This window comes from Halichoerus grypus, chromosome 4 (assembly GCF_964656455.1).
Source record: "Halichoerus grypus chromosome 4, mHalGry1.hap1.1, whole genome shotgun sequence".
NCBI classification, from domain to species: domain Eukaryota; kingdom Metazoa; phylum Chordata; class Mammalia; order Carnivora; family Phocidae; genus Halichoerus; species Halichoerus grypus.
In genome coordinates, this window is record NC_135715.1 from 162016836 (window position 1) to 162035551 (window position 18716).

At 35.6% G+C, this 18716-nt stretch overlaps 1 protein-coding gene and 1 non-coding gene across 3 annotated transcripts in view; one reads left to right on the top strand and one right to left on the bottom strand.

The window, feature by feature from the left end:
• NBEAL1 (neurobeachin like 1) overlaps nt 1-18716 on the top strand; it is a 179444-nt gene that overhangs the window by 91138 nt on the left and 69590 nt on the right. For both annotated transcript variants that reach the window (XM_036073916.2, XM_078071206.1), the window contains 8 exons: nt 486-1061; nt 1407-1582; nt 2306-2459; nt 2750-2878; nt 8126-8431; nt 8528-8677; nt 14230-14387; nt 16588-16712. In XM_036073916.2, the coding sequence (XP_035929809.2) occupies nt 486-1061; nt 1407-1582; nt 2306-2459; nt 2750-2878; nt 8126-8431; nt 8528-8677; nt 14230-14387; nt 16588-16712 (1774 nt within the window). The remainder of the gene's footprint in view (nt 1-485; nt 1062-1406; nt 1583-2305; nt 2460-2749; nt 2879-8125; nt 8432-8527; nt 8678-14229; nt 14388-16587; nt 16713-18716) is intronic.
• On the bottom strand, nt 10248-10461 carry LOC118524007 (small nucleolar RNA U3). Its single transcript, XR_004911379.1, has one exon. It is a non-coding gene; the product is annotated as a small nucleolar RNA U3 (small nucleolar RNA).

Below are 18716 nucleotides of genomic sequence, written 5' to 3' on the forward strand. Positions count from 1 at the left end.
AGGTTCTATTAAAGTATCTGTGTGTCTTACTTACTCCCTTAACCCTAGGGCCAGGAGGGGCCTGGTACACAGTATGTATTCAGTATTTGCTAAACAAATGTAGTAGGCTCATGGAAAGTGTTTAGTTGAGAGGATATAACTTTATTACATTTTATATATACCTCCATTCTATTTATATTTTCTCTCTGATCAAATTAAATTAATAACATGAGTGTGTTGACATGTGGATCATTTTTTTCCCTTTTTTATCTTTCAGCAAATATTTAAGTAGTCTGTACAATGAGTAATATATGCAGATTAGTTAAAAACACAGTGTGTACCCTACAGATAGTTTGTAATCCAGTTAAGAACATAATCTTTTGAAAGTATGTCTTCCCACAGTTTCTCATTAAATTACTTTGTCTCTAAAATAACTGAAAAGAAAATGTTTTTGATGTGAAGTACTGTGTACTTTTTGATGAATTTTGTATTCTTAATCTTTGCAGATTTTACAGATTTTGCAGTCCCAGCCAGATGCAGCACATCAAATATCTCAACAAGTGGGTTGGCAAGACACTTTAGTTAGGCTTTTTTTAAAAACCAATTTTGAAAATGGAAATACTCTCCATAAGCACAGTAGGGCTATTTCAATGAAAGACAGTGATAAAAATTTCTCAGCTGAAGATATTAAGAGGAACTTTGATGAAAAGATCGATGAGGAAAAAATCAACTCTTTTGCCTCAGCTAATGTGTCTTCAGATCAGTGGAGTTTAGAGGATAGACACTCTCTAGACTCACACACACCATTATTTCAAGAAGATAGTTCTGTGGGAGAATTATCTTTCAAATCAGAGAATCAAGAAGAATTCTGGAATAATAACCCTTCACATTTGAGTTTAGATCTCAGTGGAATAGACTCATGTGAACTGAGTGACAGTGGAAGTCACATGCCAGACAGCCTGCCTAGCACGCCATCCCCAATAGAATCTACTAAATCATTTTCGGTGCAGTCTGACAAAGAGAGCAGCGTCATAAATGATCCAGGGTTTGGTGATGACTTCTCTTTACTTGAAAGCCAAGAGGTAAAATTCCTTATTTGTCCAAATGCTCTTTTTATTTTCACATGTCTATTATATACTTCTAATCCTTAGGAATGTGTAATTATTAACAATTTCATATTATATTCATGTTCTAAGTCTCATGATCTAAGATTTTGGAAACCTAGAAGTCACTAAATTATATCTTGAGAAAAGCAGGTATCTTATTCATCCTCATATCTCTAGGGCCTACTTAGCAAAACTCCGGGTTTATCAAGACACTTTGAAAATATGTTAAATGATTACAGTCAGTATATGTGATGGTTCTCTTTGTGTGCTTTTAACACCACCTCCTTCCAATAATTTAATATTAGTTTATCTTTTTTATAGAGCTGTGAGGAGGAGCTTCTTCAATTACTGACAAATATTTTGAACTATGTAATGTGTAAGGGACTAGAAAAGTCTGATAATGGTACTTGGATTGAACGGGGACAAGTGTTTTCAGCACTAACTAAACCAGGAATATCCAGTGAACTACTTCGACCCTCAGATGAAATAAAATTAATGTAAGCATTCAGTTGGTGATTTACTCTTTTCTTTGGGAGTGGATGGGAGTCTAAAATAGTATTTTTTATTGAACATTTATTCAGGATTCAGTGGGTGTAATGAGAGAAAAGGAAAAACTTCATGCTCAGCCCCTTTTCCTCTCTGTTGCCATATTAGTGGAATCTAGAGAGAAATCCAAAAGTGTGAGGAGATTTAAATCTTTAGTTTGGGCTTCAGTGATTATATATTCCTTGTTTAAATTAGTTTTTGTAATATCTAAGCATTTGGTGTATTGTGTTCTGCAGTCTTGTCCAAGTTTGAGAGTTTCCATGCTGAGGGAAGCAAGTAGTGTTTTCATTAAAATTACTTCTCTAAAGCATTTAGAGTTCTCTGCAGGGCTAGACCCTCTGTGAGACATAATAAAGCTTTCTTTTCTTACCTTTCCAATTTCCAGCTTTAAAGAAACTTTTAAGTTACCTCATAGAGACTGGAATTTGAATTATTTCAATAGCTTTTTATAGTTAAATAAAACGATAACTTTTACTTTGTCTTTTGTATTATGTTTATTAAAGATAGATACTTCAGAGATTAAAAAGCTGCTTCATTGTTATTAAATGTCCTCTGATCCCTGCCAGTGATAGTATATCTTTACAGACATATTAATGAATAACTGGGTTTTTTTTCATGTTTTACTATTTTTCTAAACTTAAAATGATTTTAAGACGATTTTGTTTTGCCCTTAGTTTGCTACAGAACATGTTAGAATGGACAGTCACAGAAAACAGAGAATCAAAAACGAATGCAGTAACTGCTGAAAATGCCTCCCGACTCATCCTGATCATACAGGACTTTCTGCAGTCCGAGGGCCTTGTTAATTCAGACATGTGGACTGAGAAGGTGCAGTAATAACTCTTTGATATTATTTTTCTGGTAGTCAGGGACTTCATTCAACAAAAAAAATTTTGTACCCCCCCTTTTTAGAGCATTAATATTTAATCAGAACAAACATGGATAAAATGTGATAGTTAACCAACTTTGTTAGTTATTACTAGGATAATTCTTTTGCCTTTTACCAATTGAACATTAAGCTAGTTTTGAAATATTTATGATGTGCATTACTGTTGGGGAAAACTCATCAGTAGACTTTAAAACAATGTTTTTATTTCTCAATTTTTCCCTTGTGATAGCTTTTAGACAATCTGATGCTACTCTTTGATGGTCTGTCAGTTTGGTATTCTGAAGGTCAAGTATGGGCAAAACTGCCTCGAATTCAAATCCAGTTGCTTCTAGGATTCATTGGAAGGGGAAATTTGCAGGTTTGTCAATTCTTTTGCGTTATTTTCTATACTTAGCATGCAGCATAGAAGTTATTTGTGTAATAACTAAATGATAATAAATTTTCAGTATTTTAATTTTTTTATTAGTTCCAAAAATATCCAGGATTTCCCTCTAGTTTTAGTTTTGATAATCAGAAAAAGGTTTCAGAGGCAGTTCATTGTTTCCTTCTGATGTATATGACTCAGTATAATTTTAAGTTTTTAAAGGATTTATACATAGCTTATACAAGGAGTCGTTACTCATATCATCTATATTTAATGTAGCTAGGAGGTAAACAGCCGGCCTCGCCTATTTTTTTTTTTTTTTTTTTTTTTAATTTATTTATTTGACAGAGACAGCGAGAGGGAACACAAGCAGGGGGAGTGTCAGGCAGAGGGAAAAGCAGGCCTCCCGCGGAGCAGGGAGCCCGACGCGGGGCTCGATCCCAGGACCCTGGGATCATGACCTGAGCCAAAGGCAGATGCTTAACGACTGAGCCACCCAGGCGCCCCTGGCCTCGCCTATTTATACATGTTTTTATACATGTGCACTATAAGGCTTATATTTTTAGGAAAATTATTTTTTGTTTCTTTCAAAATCTTCTTCTATTTCTTTATTAATCCACAGTTTTACATTATATCTCATACTTTTTTAATTCATCAAACACTGAATACCCACCAAGTATGAGCATTGTGCTAGGGTGTCAAAATATAGATAAATAAAATATGGACCCTAGGAATATTAATTATTTCTATTTTTAATTAAAAATTTTAAAGGTTGGACAAGTTCCACGTGATTTTTAGTCTGTCATCTTTCTATTTACATTGGAGAACCTGGGCTGGATTAATCATAACATGTATCCCATTGCTGTTTACCTGGCCCTTTTTATTTTCTTTTGATATTGGAATTTTAAGTACTTGGTAGGGGTGGGGATGGTTTCTAATATACATAAACTTACCGTAATGTTGATGAGAACATGGAGAGATTAAAATTCCATAAGGTTGCTATATTTTTAAAAGGCCATAGTTTTCAATGGGTATTTTTTTCTAATTGTAAAAGTAACATGTGCTCATTATGGAAAATACACAGAAACATGAAGAGAAGAAAATAAATCCATCATCCCATAGCCCAAGAAGAAATAACTGTCAGTATTTTTCTATGCATAAATTTTTTCAGATGATTGAAATCTTCACATATTTTGATAATGATAATATGAATAGTAATATGTTACTAACTTTTTAAAAATAGGATTTTTTTTCTTAGTCATAAAAGTAGCAGATGTTCATTGTAGAAACATGGAAAATGGAGAAAAGCTAAATAAATAAGAAGATGGGCTTTCTGATACATGGATCGTGGAAGCTTGAATTGTGCAGCCATTCAAATGCAATTTGAAAATATATGAATTAGGTACTTAAAAAAATGATCACACTCTGTCTAGTAATTCTACTCTAAAACTATATCCTCAGATAGTAATCCAAAATACCAGACAACCTTTGTACACATAGATGTTCATGGGTAGTATTCTATTTTTCTCTACCTAGAAGTTGAATGAGGATAGCTTTTGGGGCTTTTTCATTAATATCAGCCTGATGGCTATTAAAGCAGTTGCAGCAAGCATGCCAGGTAGTTATTTTAGATATGACTCTTTTTTTTTTTCCCCACTTCTAGTCACCCTCAGTGTTTATCTTTGATGAAGTTTCCATAAATAAAATATTTGTTTGTTTAGTTTGTCTACCATTAAATATCCAATGTCTGTCCCATAGTAGGGCTGTATAAATACTAGTTAAATAAAGATTCAAATGGGCACATGCACCCAATGTTTATAGCAGCAATGTCCACAATAGCCAAAATACGGAAAGAGCCCAGATGTCCATCGACAGATGAATGGATAAAGATGTTGTAGTATATATGTATGTACAATACATACACACAGACACACACACACAGACACACAACACAATGGAATATTACTCAACCATCAAAAAGAATGAAATCTTGCCATTTACTACGAGGTGGATGGAACAGAAAGTATCATGCTAAGCAAAATACATCAATCAGAGAAAGACAAATACCATATGATTTCACTCATACGTGGAATTTAAGAAAAAAGATGAACATAGGGGAGGGGAAGGAAAAATAAGATAAGATGATAACAGAGAGGGAGGCAAACCATTAAGAGACTCTTAACTATAAGAAACAAACTGAGGGTTGCTGGAGGGGAGGTGGGTGGGGGGATGGGGTAATTGGGTGATGGGCATTAAGGAGGGCATGTGAAGTGATGAGCACTGGGTGTGTATGCAACTGATGAATCACTAAATTCTACCTCTGAAATTAATAATACAGTATATGTTAATTAAATTGAACTTAAATTTTAAAAAAACCTGAAGGCAAAACATTAATAGAGTACAGAACCTATAGGTATCTTGTTTACCAGTAGTTAGTAACCTAACACATTTTTTACTAGCTAGTTGTTTAATTTTATTCTCTCTGGAATAAAAGCATAAAAGGCTGGGAAAGCAACTTCTTCCCGTAAAGGGGTTATAATAGAGCTTCTTCGCCAATCTGCCTACAAACTTGTTTTGTTTTGCTCATACTTATTAGTTAAATGCCAGTATATAAGTACTAGGAGATGTCACATAAATGTTAACATTTCCTAGCTTGTCTCTAAAGCAGGACTAGGTGGTTGTTGATTTATTTAGTGCAGCATGTGGTCTCCATTTTGTCCCCAGTTGTCTTAGCTCAGCCAGTGATGAGAATATGAAATCACCCGGAGGAGCTTTTTAAAAAATACCTTTGTGGGGCATCACCCTTAGTAATTATATCAAAATGGAGGAACTAGGGCATTGGTATTTTTTGTAATTTCTCAGGTGACCCTAATTCATTACTCTTTATAGTGGAGGTTGGGGGGCCATATATATCCGTATATAGTGTGTGTATGTATCCAAAATTAAGACAGTGGTCAAATAAATTATCTTGTATTCATTAAAGGTATCTTTATAATTTTAAATAAATACATAAGCTTATAGTTTATTTAATACCATGATATTAAGTTAAAAACAAAGCACTAGATATTCAACTTTCTATGTAAACAGTATTTTAAAAAACACATAGCAAAAAAGTCCAGAATTATTAGCATTGGCATTTCCTGGATGATGAGATTTTATGTCCTTTTTTTCTTATATTTGTTGGTCTCTATTAGAATTAAGTTGCTTTAGTCACATTCAAAGACTAAAATGAAGGATTGAGGAAAGTCTGAGGAGAGTAGAAAAGTTTCACCAGTAGAAGCTTAAGTTAAAGGTACAAAAGTTAAAGTCTTGAGCCATCTTAGATATTATTTCCTCCAGTGCTATTTGCCTTTTTAAGGCTCGTGTGGAAAGACTGCCTAAGGTCTTTTATTGCCTTTGCCTGCAAAGACCTGTGCATACAGCTTAGACTAGCGTTTGAAACAAATACAATCATGAAGTGATGTCAGATTCTGATACTTGACTCTTTTCTGTTGGTTTTCTTCATTTTGAAAGTAATAAGTTCCAACGTTGCAACATAGTGTTAAGTGACGAGATAGTTTATATCATTTGTCCTACCATGGTTTTATGGCTTAGATCTAGCCTGGACATAAGGAGGCCCCATTTATGACCTAATTTACCTTCCTGTGTTGGGGTTAAGGCCAACGTTTAATGGTAATACAGAGGATTCCTTTGCCTGGGCTTATTAGTACATGTATTTTCCTTGGGAATTTTAAGGGTAGTGACATTTCTGTCAAGGACTCAGTCTCCCTTGTACCTATCCTTTATGTGTCATAATGCTTTGATTCCACATAACAGAAGCATCAACCCAAATTGACTGAGTTTAGGAGATTTATTGGCTCAGATAATAGAAAATTCTGTAGTTCAACTTAAGGCATGATTTAATCAAGGCTTCAGTTCCATTTATTTGCTATTTTCACGGCACTCCTTTCCCTCATGTGTCAGCTTGTCTTAAGCTGGCTGCCCTTGTCACAAAATGCTGCCAATAGCAGTTGGTGCTACATGCTTCCTCATTTGTATCAGATAAAGAGAGTTCTTCTGGGGCACCTGGGTTGCTCAGTTGGTTATGCATCTGCCTTTGGCTCAGGTCATGATCTCAGAGTCCTGGAATGGAGCCCCTGCTCAGTGGGGAGTCTGCTTCTCCCTCTCCCTCTACCCCCCTCCCCCCCCACTCATGCTCTCTCTCTCAAACAAATAAATAGAATCTTTAAAAAAGAGAGAGAGTGCCTCTTACTGTCACTGTTGGTAGACAGTTCTTCATGGATCTCTTATGTTTCTGCATATCTTATAAATAGAGACACTAGATGTCTTTGTTATGAACTATCTTTTTGAGGATGCAGGTATTGTGAACAGCTTTGGAAGACAGAGATTCTCTCTCCCTCCAGAGCAAAAGGCAGGTTTGTTTACTGTCTAGTATAATAAAGATAGTGTCTCCCTCCAAGGCAAAGTTCAGGCTAACTTACACCTGGTATAGAAGATTTAGGTTCCTTATGCTTGGGGTTCCTCCCCTATACTGCAGCCACTGGGTGTGCATGCATCATCTAGTCCTGTTCATCTCTCACCATGGGAATAGCAGTTCAGGGTACCAGGGCAAACACTGATATTCTGGCTGTTGGGATTGCTATAGGTCTTTGTCTCTGAACCAGGAGTCTCATGTCTTCTGCCAGCATCTCTGAAATGGCAGGCTCATTTATTATCTTGGAGGTAAGGCAAAATCTGAGTCATCTTATTTATGTGAATAGATTGGTTTGTGGCAATCTATTGAGGTTTCTCTGAGCATGTAGAGTACCCGAAAGGCTCATTTATTATCTTGGAGGTAAGGCAAAATCTGAGACCCTTCACAGTTCTTGACAGTTATTATGTAAAAGTTCTGAACTTGAACTGATAAGGCCATCCCCAAATGAATCCATGACAAAAGCAGCGACATGAGTTGACTGAAAGATTAGTTACCTGAACCACTCACTGTGGAAAGTGTTTGGATATTCTGTTTGGCTTATACCTTTTAGGACTTGTTGGAACTAGAGATGGAATCATTCCCTTATCCTTGCAGACTATAAGAAGGAGTATAATGGATGTTGGGGTGATTAATTATCCACTCCTCCTTTTATGTATATTCTGCTTTTATAATTGATTTAAAAAAAAACAAAACTTCAGGAAGAGCCAGAGAACTTTTGCTAAATGTCTGCTTTATTCTGTTCGTTCTCACCTATACTGTTTTCTCAGGTTTGTGCAATGGCATCAGCTAAGCTAAACACCCTTCTTCAGACCAAAGTGATTGAAAATCAGAATGAAGCATGTTACATTTTAGGGAAGCTGGAACGTGTTCTAAGTCAATCAATTAAGGAACAGACTGAAATCTACTCATTTCTGATTCCCCTGGTCCGTACCCTGGTTTCCAAAATCTATGAGCTTCTCTTCATGAACTTGCACCTGCCTTCTTTACCTTTTACCAATGGTAGCTCTTCATTTTTTGAAGATTTTCAAGAATATTGCAGTTCAAATGAATGGCAAGTGTACATCGAAAAATATGTAAGTTTTATCTATTTTGAGTAAGATTTTTCTAAGTTGTCATTTTTATAGAAGTCTATGTTAAATTTTCTGTATATATATGTATATATTTATAAGATCGTGCCTTACATGAAGCAGTATGAAACCCATACATTTTATGAGGGTCATGAGGACATGGCACTTTATTGGAAGAATTGTTATGAAGCCTTAATGGTGAATATGCATAAACGAGACCGGGAAGGAGGAGAAAGCAAGCTTAAGTTTCAGGTAAAAATTATTAAATGTTTTTAGTATCTAGTTTTTTTATGTTGATTTCAAGCTTTTAATATTCAAATAAGAGTAAAAACAAGTCTGAACTCTGAATACAAATGGTGTTTCCTGTTGTTTGAAAATTATTTCAGAATTGAGGGCGCCTGGGTGACTTAGTCAGTTAAGCATCTGCCTTCTGCTCTAGTCATGATCCCAGGGTCCTGGGATCAAGTCCTGTATCAGGTTTCCTGCTCAGCAGGAAGTCTGCTTCTCCCTCTGCCACTCCCCCCTGCTTGTGATCTCTCTCTCTGATAAATAAATAAAATCTTAAAATTATTTCAGAAGTGAAAGAAAAAGACTGATCAGTAACAATTAAAAAGTTAATGTCAAAATGTTCTATGCAGAGTTGATATGTATAAAGTCTGTTAAACTGATAGTACATATCTCTAAGGAGGCTGGGTATAGATCAGTGCTTAGAGAGTATTTATAGCACCAAAAACTTGCTTTAGAAAAGAAGAAAGACCTCAAATTAATAATTTAAGTTTCTACCTGAAACTAGAGAAAGAAAACTAATCTAAACTAGTTTCCAAATAAGAAACTAACAAAAGTAAGAGCAGAAATCAATGAAATTGAAAGCAGGAAGAACAATAGAGAAAATTAATAAAACTAAAATCTAGTTCTTTAAAATGTCAATAAAATTGGGGTACCTGGGTGGCACAGTTGGTTAAGCATCGGACTCTTGGTTTCAGCTCAGGTTGTGATCTCGGGTTGTAAGGTTGAGCCCTGCGTTAGGCTCTGAGTTCAGTGTGGAGTCTACTTGAGACTCTCTCCCTCTCCCTCTTCCTCTGTCCCTCCCCCATTCTCTCTCTCTCTCTCTCTCAAATAAATACTAAAATAAATAAATATTTTTGAAAATGTCAATAAAATGTATAAACTTCTAGACAGATTGACAAAGCAAAAAAAGAAAGTGAAAAATTGCCATTACCAGGAATGATGGGGGATATCACCACTGACTCCACAGATATCAACATGATAATAAGAGACTGCCACAAACCAATCTATTCACATAAATAAGATGACTTAAATGGATAAATTTCCAAAACTTAATTCAATAATAAATTGATAGCCTGGATAGTCTTATCTATTAGAGAAATTGAATTTATACTTTAAAAACCTTCCAGGGTGCGTGGGTGGCTCAGTCATTAAGCGTCTGCCTTCGGCTCAGGTCATGATCCCAGGGTCCTGGGATCGAGTCCCACATGGGGCTTTCCTGCTCAGCAGGAGTCTGCCTCTCCCTCTCGTGCTTTCTCTCTCTCTCTCTCTCTTTTACCTCTCTCCCTCTCTCTCTCCAATAAATAAATAAAATATTTAAAATAAATACATACATGCATATATACATACATATATACCTTCTTTTTTTTTTTTTTGCCCCACACCCTGAGCCCCTACTCCTCTGCTTCTCTCTTTGCCCCACTACTTGCACTAGTGCTCTGCCAAATACTCATAAAACAAAAAACCCGTAAATGAATCTACGGCATGCAAAACCCCCATAGCACCCCTACTTTTAGTAACAAAGAAGTCTGCCAAAACCACTCAGACGGCATTCCTTCCCTCTGACTCCTCCAAAAGAGAAGAAGAACGATCATCAAAGACAAAGGGCAGCTGCAAAAGCAACACCCAGAGCCAACTTCACTCTCAGGAATGGATACTACGCCTCCTCCTCGTGGTTTCGGGTACTCTACATGCTCAGAGAAACCTCTCTAGTAACAAACTATAGAAATGATCCCTGAAAGTATAGTCTAAAAGGGGAAACTCCAGGCCCAAGTGGTTTCACTGGTGAATTCTGTTGAACATTTAATGGAGAAATAACACCAATTCCTCATAATCTCTTCAGAAAACAGAAAAGTGGAATCACTTCCCAACTCATTATATGAAGGCAATATTATCCTCTTATTGAAACCATATGAAAATAGTACAGGAATACACCTGAAACTCCTGTAACACTGTATATTAATTATACTGGTTAAAAATCACAAAAGTAGTACAAGAAAACTACAGTATTTCTTAGGAACATAGATGCAAACCAGATCCAGCAATATATAAAAAAATAATAAATTACACCAGGTAGTTTATCCTGGGAATGCAAGATTGCTTCAACATTTGGTAATTAATCAATATAATGATAGTGGACCAAATTCATATTTAGTAAAATGAAACTAAATGATCATATCCATAGATGTAGAAAAAGCATTTGACAAAATTCAACGTCCATTTTATGATCAAAGCTCTCAGCAAACTAGAAATAGAAATAGAATCTCTACAAAAATCCTACAACCAGCTTCATATTTAAAGATGGAAAACTGGGGGCACCTGGGTGGTACAGTCCGTTAAGCATCTCACTCTTGGTTTCCACTCAGGTCATGATCTCAGGGTCGTGGGATCAAGCTCCACGTCAGGCTCAGCACGGAGTCTGCTTAAGATCCTCTCTCCCTCTGCTCTTCCCATCCCCTGCGTTCTTGCTCTCTCTCTCAAATAAATAAATAAATCTTTAGGAAAAAGATGGAAAACTGAGTGCTTTCTTGTAAGAAGAGAACTAGGTGAGAATGTCTACTCTCACCAGTCCTGTAGTCCCTGTTACACTGTAAGTCCTAGCAAATGCATTAAGAATAGAAAAAGAGGGGCTCCAGGGGCGCCTGGGTGGCTCAGTCGTTAAGCGTCTGCCTTCAGCTCAGGTCATGGTCCCAGGGTCCTGGGATCGAGCCCCGCATTGGGCTCCCTGCTCAGCGGGAAGCCTGCTTCTCCCTCCTCCACTCCCCCTGCTTGTGTTCCCTCTCTCGCTGTGTCTCTCTCTGTCAAATAGATAAATAAAATCTTAAAAAAAAAAAAAAAGAAAAGAAAAGAAAAAGAGGGGCTCCAGGGGGCTCAGTCTGTTAGCATCTGACTCTTGATTTTCGCTCAGGTTGTGATCTCAGGATCGTAGGATTGAGACCCATGTCAGGCTCAGCACAGAGTCTGCTTGAGATTTACTTCTCCCTCTCCTTCTGCCCCTCCCCCTGCTTGCACCATGCTTTCTCTCTCTCCAATAAATAGATCTTTAAAAAAAAAAAAAAAGAATAGAAAAAGAAATAGAAGTCATTTACCTTGGGAAGGAAGGAATAAAGCTATTTGCAGATAATATGATTATATAGATAATCCTAATGAATTTACCAAAAATCTCTTGTGATTAATGAGTTTAGCAACATTGCAGGACACGATCAATACACAAAATTTAATCATGTTTCTATATACTAACAACGAACAATTGGAAACTGACATTTTGAAAAAGCACTGTTTACAATAACTGTAAAAAGAATAAAATACTCAGATACCAATCTAACAAAATATGTACAGGATCTAAAAACAAACATGAAACAAAGATGACCAAATAAAAATACATTTATTCCATAAAATGGTACAAAAAGAAACCTTTGTAATCTACCACTGTTAACATTTTGGTATATATCTTTCCTGACTTTTATGTATATATTTGGTTAAACCAAAATGGCAGTTTTCATTTGTAACTCCTTTTCTTAAAATGTACTGTGGGGGTGCCTGGGTGACTCAGTTAAGCATCTGCCTTCAGCTCAGGTCATGATTCCAGGATCCTGGGATCGAGTCCTGCTTCGGCTCCGTGCTCAGTGGGGAGCCTCCTGCTCCCCCTGCTTGTGCTCGCTCACGCTCTCTCGCTTGCTCGCTCTCTGACAAATAAAATCTTAAAAAAAAAAAACTTATATTGCCCTCATAGTTCTGTCAATTTCTATTCCAATCAACACTTTCTCTGTAACTTCACTCTTAGCTTTTCTAGAGAAATCTAACCTTAAAATATTCTTCTTGCTTGAACTTCGCCAACCGTGAAATTTATGTTTAATTATTATAGAGCTGTCATGACTTCTTCAGTTTTCTTAGCAATGATCTGTGTTAAATATTTGATAATCCCAAATCATTGATTTCCCAAAGTTCTAGTAATAATTATAATAATAACAGCTACATTTTATTGAGAGCTCACTACTTTTCTGGCACTGTATTAAGCACTTTAAATCTTAATCTTTTTTGATGACAGTTGTTTTCAACTTCATCTTAGAGATGAGGATACTAGGCCTCAGAGAATTAAGTAGCTTTGTACCCAGGCCTAACTCCAGAATTATATTCTTTTTTTTTTTTAAGATTTTATTTATTTATCAGAGAGAGAGAGCAGGCACACAAGCTGGGGGTAGGGGCAGAGGGAAAGGGAGACGCAGGCTCCCTGCTGAGCCCAGTGCAGGGCTGATCCCAGGACCCCAAGATCAAGATCATGACCTGAGCCGAAGGCAGGCACTTAACCAGTTGAGCCCCTCAGGTGCCCCCAGAATTATGTTATATTCTTTTTTTTTTTTTTTAAGATTTTATTTATTTATCTGAGAATGAGAGAGAGAACACGAGAGGAGAGAGGGTCAGAAGCAGAAGCAGACTCCCCGCTGAGCAGGGAGCCCGATGCGGGACTCGATCCTGGGACTCCAGGATCATGACCTGAGCTGAAGGCAGTCGCTTAACCAACTGAGCCACCCAGGCGCCCCGAATTATGTTACATTCTTAACCATGCTCTGCTTTACTACCTCTCTAAAAGATGTCTTTAACTGTTTTTGATGTAATTCGGTATTGATTTTTTGAAACAAATTAATACTGTTAATTTAGTTCCTGGTAGATGAATATCAATGTGAGTCAGATAAGTCAGTCTTACCACTTGTCTTTTTGAAAGCTGTAAAACTTTAATTTCAAGGCTTAGAGTTGTATCTTGATAGAACCTATTATCAGGGTCTATTTTATCCTGAAAACTGGAAAAGTATATGAATTAATTTGCTAATAACTAGGATGTTATTCAGAGAGCAGCAGTCCAAATGATGAAATTTTTCGTGGTGAGAGATTCGCCCCTGTAGATTTCGTTTTTGGCATTGCCTTTCACGTCCCCAGTAGTAGTATGGATGTGGTTGCTCTTCCTTCTACTTTATTTAAGCTTGAGTCTCATTGCCTTAAACACCAAAGGATCCCAAAGGAAGATCATTTTATTTGACTGTATGAGTTTTAAAATTCTGAGTTTCAAAATCCTGTTTTGAGGTACATTACATTTTTGAAGTTCTTCACATGTTTATTGTTTAATTTTTTAAGTTATACAAAATACAGATAGGTTGTAGTTAGAATCATATGCTTCATTAAAGAAAGTTACTCAGGCGCCTGGGTGGCTCAGTTGGTTAAGCGACTGCCTTCGGCTCAGGTCATGATCCTGGAGTCCCTGGATGGAGTCCCACATCGGGCTCCCTGCTTGGCAGGGAGTCTGCTTCTCCCTCTGACCCTCCTCCCTCTCATGTGCTCTCTCTCATTCTCTCTCTCTCAAATAAATAAATAAAATCTTTAAAAAAAATAATAAAGTTATTCTAATGAAACAAGAAAATACTGTTGGTTACCAGCTTCTTTCCTTTTCTGCATGATTTTATTGGGTCAGATTTTTAAAATTATTTAAATATATGATTCAGTGCTATTATTTATTGCTGTTGCAGGAGTTTTTTGTGGAACCATTTAATAGAAAAGCCCGCCAAGAGAACTTGAGGTATAATAATACACTTAAACAACTTAGCAATCAACAGTTAATCACTCTGAGACGCTGGAAGGCGGTACAGCTCTATCTTACATCTGAAAGGGGACCTTGGGCTGAAAGGTAGGAGGATATTATTTATTTAATACCCTTTCTTCTCTAGAACTCTTGCCTAGAACTTTTTGAGCCAGTGACCTCTCCCATCCAATTTTTAAAACATTCAACTTACAAAAAAATAGCTTTTAATTAATTTGGTTGTCTTTTTGTGAATTACAGGTCTGGGATGTTTAGAGCTTTGTATATATGTTTTTCACCATGGAGTCGTTTCCCTTCCTTTTACCGTGTGATGTAGAATTGTCTTTTTTTTTTAATTTATTTTTATATAAATTTTAGTTAGTGAACATACAGTGCAATATTGGTTTCTAAAGTAGAATTCAGTCTTGAATCTGTCTTCCTGATACTGCCTCTTTGAGCTAGAGTTAGTGATGTTATGTGTTTCAGTATTTTACAGTTTATTTACTTGATCCTAAATCACATATGTTTTGCTGAATTATAATAATATGTATATAATAATGTAATATATAGCACATATATTACACCCCTTTTATTGTGGTAAAATACACATAATATAAACTTTACCATTTTAGCCATTTAAAAATATACAATTTAGTAACATTAAGTACATTCATAATGTGCAATCATTACCACTGTCCAGCTTCAGAACATTTTCATTACTGCAAAAAGAAACCCTGGACCCATTTGGCAGTCATTCTCTATTCCTTTACCTAGCTCCTGGCAACCACCAATCCATTTTCTGTCTCAATGAATTTGCCTATTCTTGATATTTATATAAATGGAGTCATACAATATGTGGCCTTAACCCTTTCACTTAGCATTATGTTTTCATTATATTGTGGCATGTATCAGTACTTCTTTTTTAAAGGCCACATAATATTCCATTGTGTGGATATACCACATTTTGTCTATTCATTCATCAGATGATAGACATTTGGGTTGTTTTCTTTATGGCTATTGTAGATAGTACTGCTGTGAACATTTGTGAATACGTGTTTGTTTCAACATGTTTTTTCAATTCTTTTTTTTTTGTTTAAGATTTTATTTATTTGAGAGAGAGAGCATGAATGGGGTGAGGGGCAGAGGGAAAAGCAGGCTCTACCCTGAGCAGGGAGCCTGATGCGGGGCCTCGACTCCAGGATCATGACCTGAGCCAAAGGCAGACACTTAACCGACTGAGCCACCCAGGCGCCCCTCAACATCTGTTTTGTAATTCTTTTAAGTATATACCTACAAGCAAAATTGCTAGGTCATGTGATAATCCAGTGTCTAACTTACTGAGGAATTGCCAGTTTTCCACAGCAACTGCAGCATTTAACATTCCCATTAGCATTGTTTGCAGGTTCTAGTTTCTCCACAACCTTACCAGTACTTGTAAAATTTTTCCAGTTTTTTTATTATGACCATCCTAGTGGATGTGAAGTGGTATCTTGTGATTTTGATTTGTATTTCCTAATGACGAGTGATGTTGAGTATCTTTTCACGTACTTGTTGGCCATTTGTATATCTTTTTTGAAGAAATGTCTATTCAAGTTCTTTGCTCACTTTTAAATTAGATTGTTTGACATTTTGTGGTTGAGTTGTAAGAGTTCTTTTTCTCAGTAATAGACCCTTATCAGATACATGATTTGTAAATATGTAGATTGTCTTTTCACTTTCTTGATAGTAGCCTTTGGTATACAAAAATTTTTTAATTTCAAAGTCCAGTTTACCTCTTTTTTTCTTTTGTTGTTTATGTTTTTGGTGTAATATCTAAGAAACCATTCCCAAATCCAAGTTCACAGACTTACTCCTGTCTTTTCTTCTAAGAGTTTTAGCTCTTATGTTTAGATCAATTATATTCTCTTTATTTGTAGTAAAGTTATTTATTTTGAACACTGTATTAGAATAAATTCATTGTATAGCTAGTTAAGAACTTCCATTGAACAGTTAAAGAGTAAAAGATATCAGCTGTAAGTGTGAAGATTTATGTTCAGTTCTTATTTCTGATACCTGTAAACACCTTGGCATCTCAGGCAAATAATTTAGCCTTCTTAGGGTTCTTCATGTATAACCTGCAGCTATGCATATCCACACTGGTTTTCTTTCAGGGTCGTTTGGGTCAAATGACATGATGAATGTGACTGTTTTTATAAAATGGTGCTAAACAAATGTAAAATTCTTGATACTTTTTTACTCTATTTCATTCAACCAATCTTTGTAACTTCAAGCTAAGTAATTTTACTTGTTTACTTATGAAAATTCATAGGAAACAAAATCCAATTCACTGGAAACTAGCTAATGTAGAAAATTATTCCCGCATGAGACTTAAATTGGTGCCAAATTATAACTTCAAAACTCATGAAGACGCTAGTGCTTTGAGAGATAATCTAGGTGAGTTCCGATGCCTGTTTAATTATTTGTTGAAGATAGTGAGGGTATTGGTGGGTTGGTTATTGTTTTTATTAATTGTTTCGAAATTGCTTACTCATGAAGGAAGGGTGACACTTTATAATTATTTCGTTTTCAAAATGTTAAGATACTATTTACAAAGCTTTGTTGTACAGAAATTAGTTGATATTTAAATGGTTGTATATGTTAAATTCTGTTACCTTTGGCCTAAATCTAAGATGACTTCCTATATCGATTAATTGTAATTTTTCAAAGAAAAACATAATTTACAATCATAAAATTATACTGTAATTTATGTGCAGTGCACTGTCTCTTGTATCCATTATGGTACATTGAAACAGTGGTTCTTTTCCCTTAGTCTTCTGCTTACCAAGACTGAGGCTAATGTTAGATATATTTAGAATTCTTAGCAATCCTTTAGATCTTTGTTTTATAACCTGTTCTTTTTAGACCCTTAGTATCTTAGATGGGTTAATGCCTTTTTCTAGAGAAAAGTGCAAACACACATAGCTTAGCAGTATTTCAAAACAGATTTTGAAGAGTCTCTACAACTCTTTAGGAAACCCTGCCTTTCTAACCATCTGAGTGCATTATCTCCCTTTTTGAAGACAGGTCTGTGAAATACCCAAAATATTGATTGTTGAGTCATTGGCAGTCATGTGTATACTAAATTGCTTTATCATAGCCACCTTGTGTTCAATGACTAAGTTTTAGATGAAATTCAAGTACGAATTTTTAAATCTTTTTAAAGTTGCATTAATATATTGGCCAATACAGATGCCATAAATTAATCAAGAGTGCTACTATCTGTGATGCCTGCCATTTACAGTCTTACATCCTAAAATAAACCCGACACAGTAACTCATTTCCCTTAATGCAAAATAATGGCCCTACCCATGAAAGAAAACTCTAACTTTAAGAGTATCTTATATAGGAAGTCACTTGCATATAACTTGTTCTCCCTCTATGTATTTACTCCTTGAAATTTGACTATGCTTATCACTCAGCACATATCTTTGTTGAATGACTGGAATCTAATAATACTTAAAGAATAGTGTCCCCTATTTTTTCTTCCTTTTTTACCAAGAAATCCCCCCCAGGAAATTTCCTGTTCCTCTTCCTCTCCTCACCCCTTTATACAGGTACACACATATAATTTTATGTCACTTCCTCTTGGTTTTAATTAAGTCTAGGAAAACTCATGTTCTTCCGTTTTTTCATCTCTCAGTTTTTCTCCTTACCTAGTTTTCAAATATACCCCAAGTATAATAGTGACAATAAGATAGTACAGAAGAAACAAAAATTCATACATTTTAAGTGAAATTGGAAATAGTACAGAACCAGTGGCATCAATCTCTAAAGCTCTTTAAGTTTCCCTGAAGTATACTTCAGAATTAGCTGTAAAATGTTCTACCTACCTGAAAATACTTACAGACAAAAATAAGTAGAAAATTATTCCCGCATGAGACTTAAGTTGGTGCCAAATTATAACTTCAAAACTCATGAAGACGCTAGTGCTTTTATTTTATTTGTAGTAAAATTATTTTATTTTGAATACTGTATTAGAATAAATTCATTGTATAGCTAGTTAAGAACTTCCATTGAACAAAGAGTAAAAGATATCAGCTCCTTATTTTTGTCTGTAAGTATTTTCATCACCTGCCAGAATTCATGGTATTTTAAAAATATTTTCTTATTTTGTTTTGTTTCACATACCCCAGTACGGCTTTGCAAGCATCCCATTGCAAATGTACAGAATAGTTTTTACACTGTGGGCTAAATTACAAAGTTAACCATTATCTGTAACATTTTTGATGGGAAATTCATTGTGAATTAAACAAGTGATTTGTGAAGTATCTTTTGGAACACAACCACTTACAAATTATGGAATTTAAATAGTCAAAAAGTGTATTCTTAAATATATCATTAAAAATATTTGGTTTTAGGGGTGCCTGGGTGGCTCAGTCGTTAAGCGTCTGCCTTCGG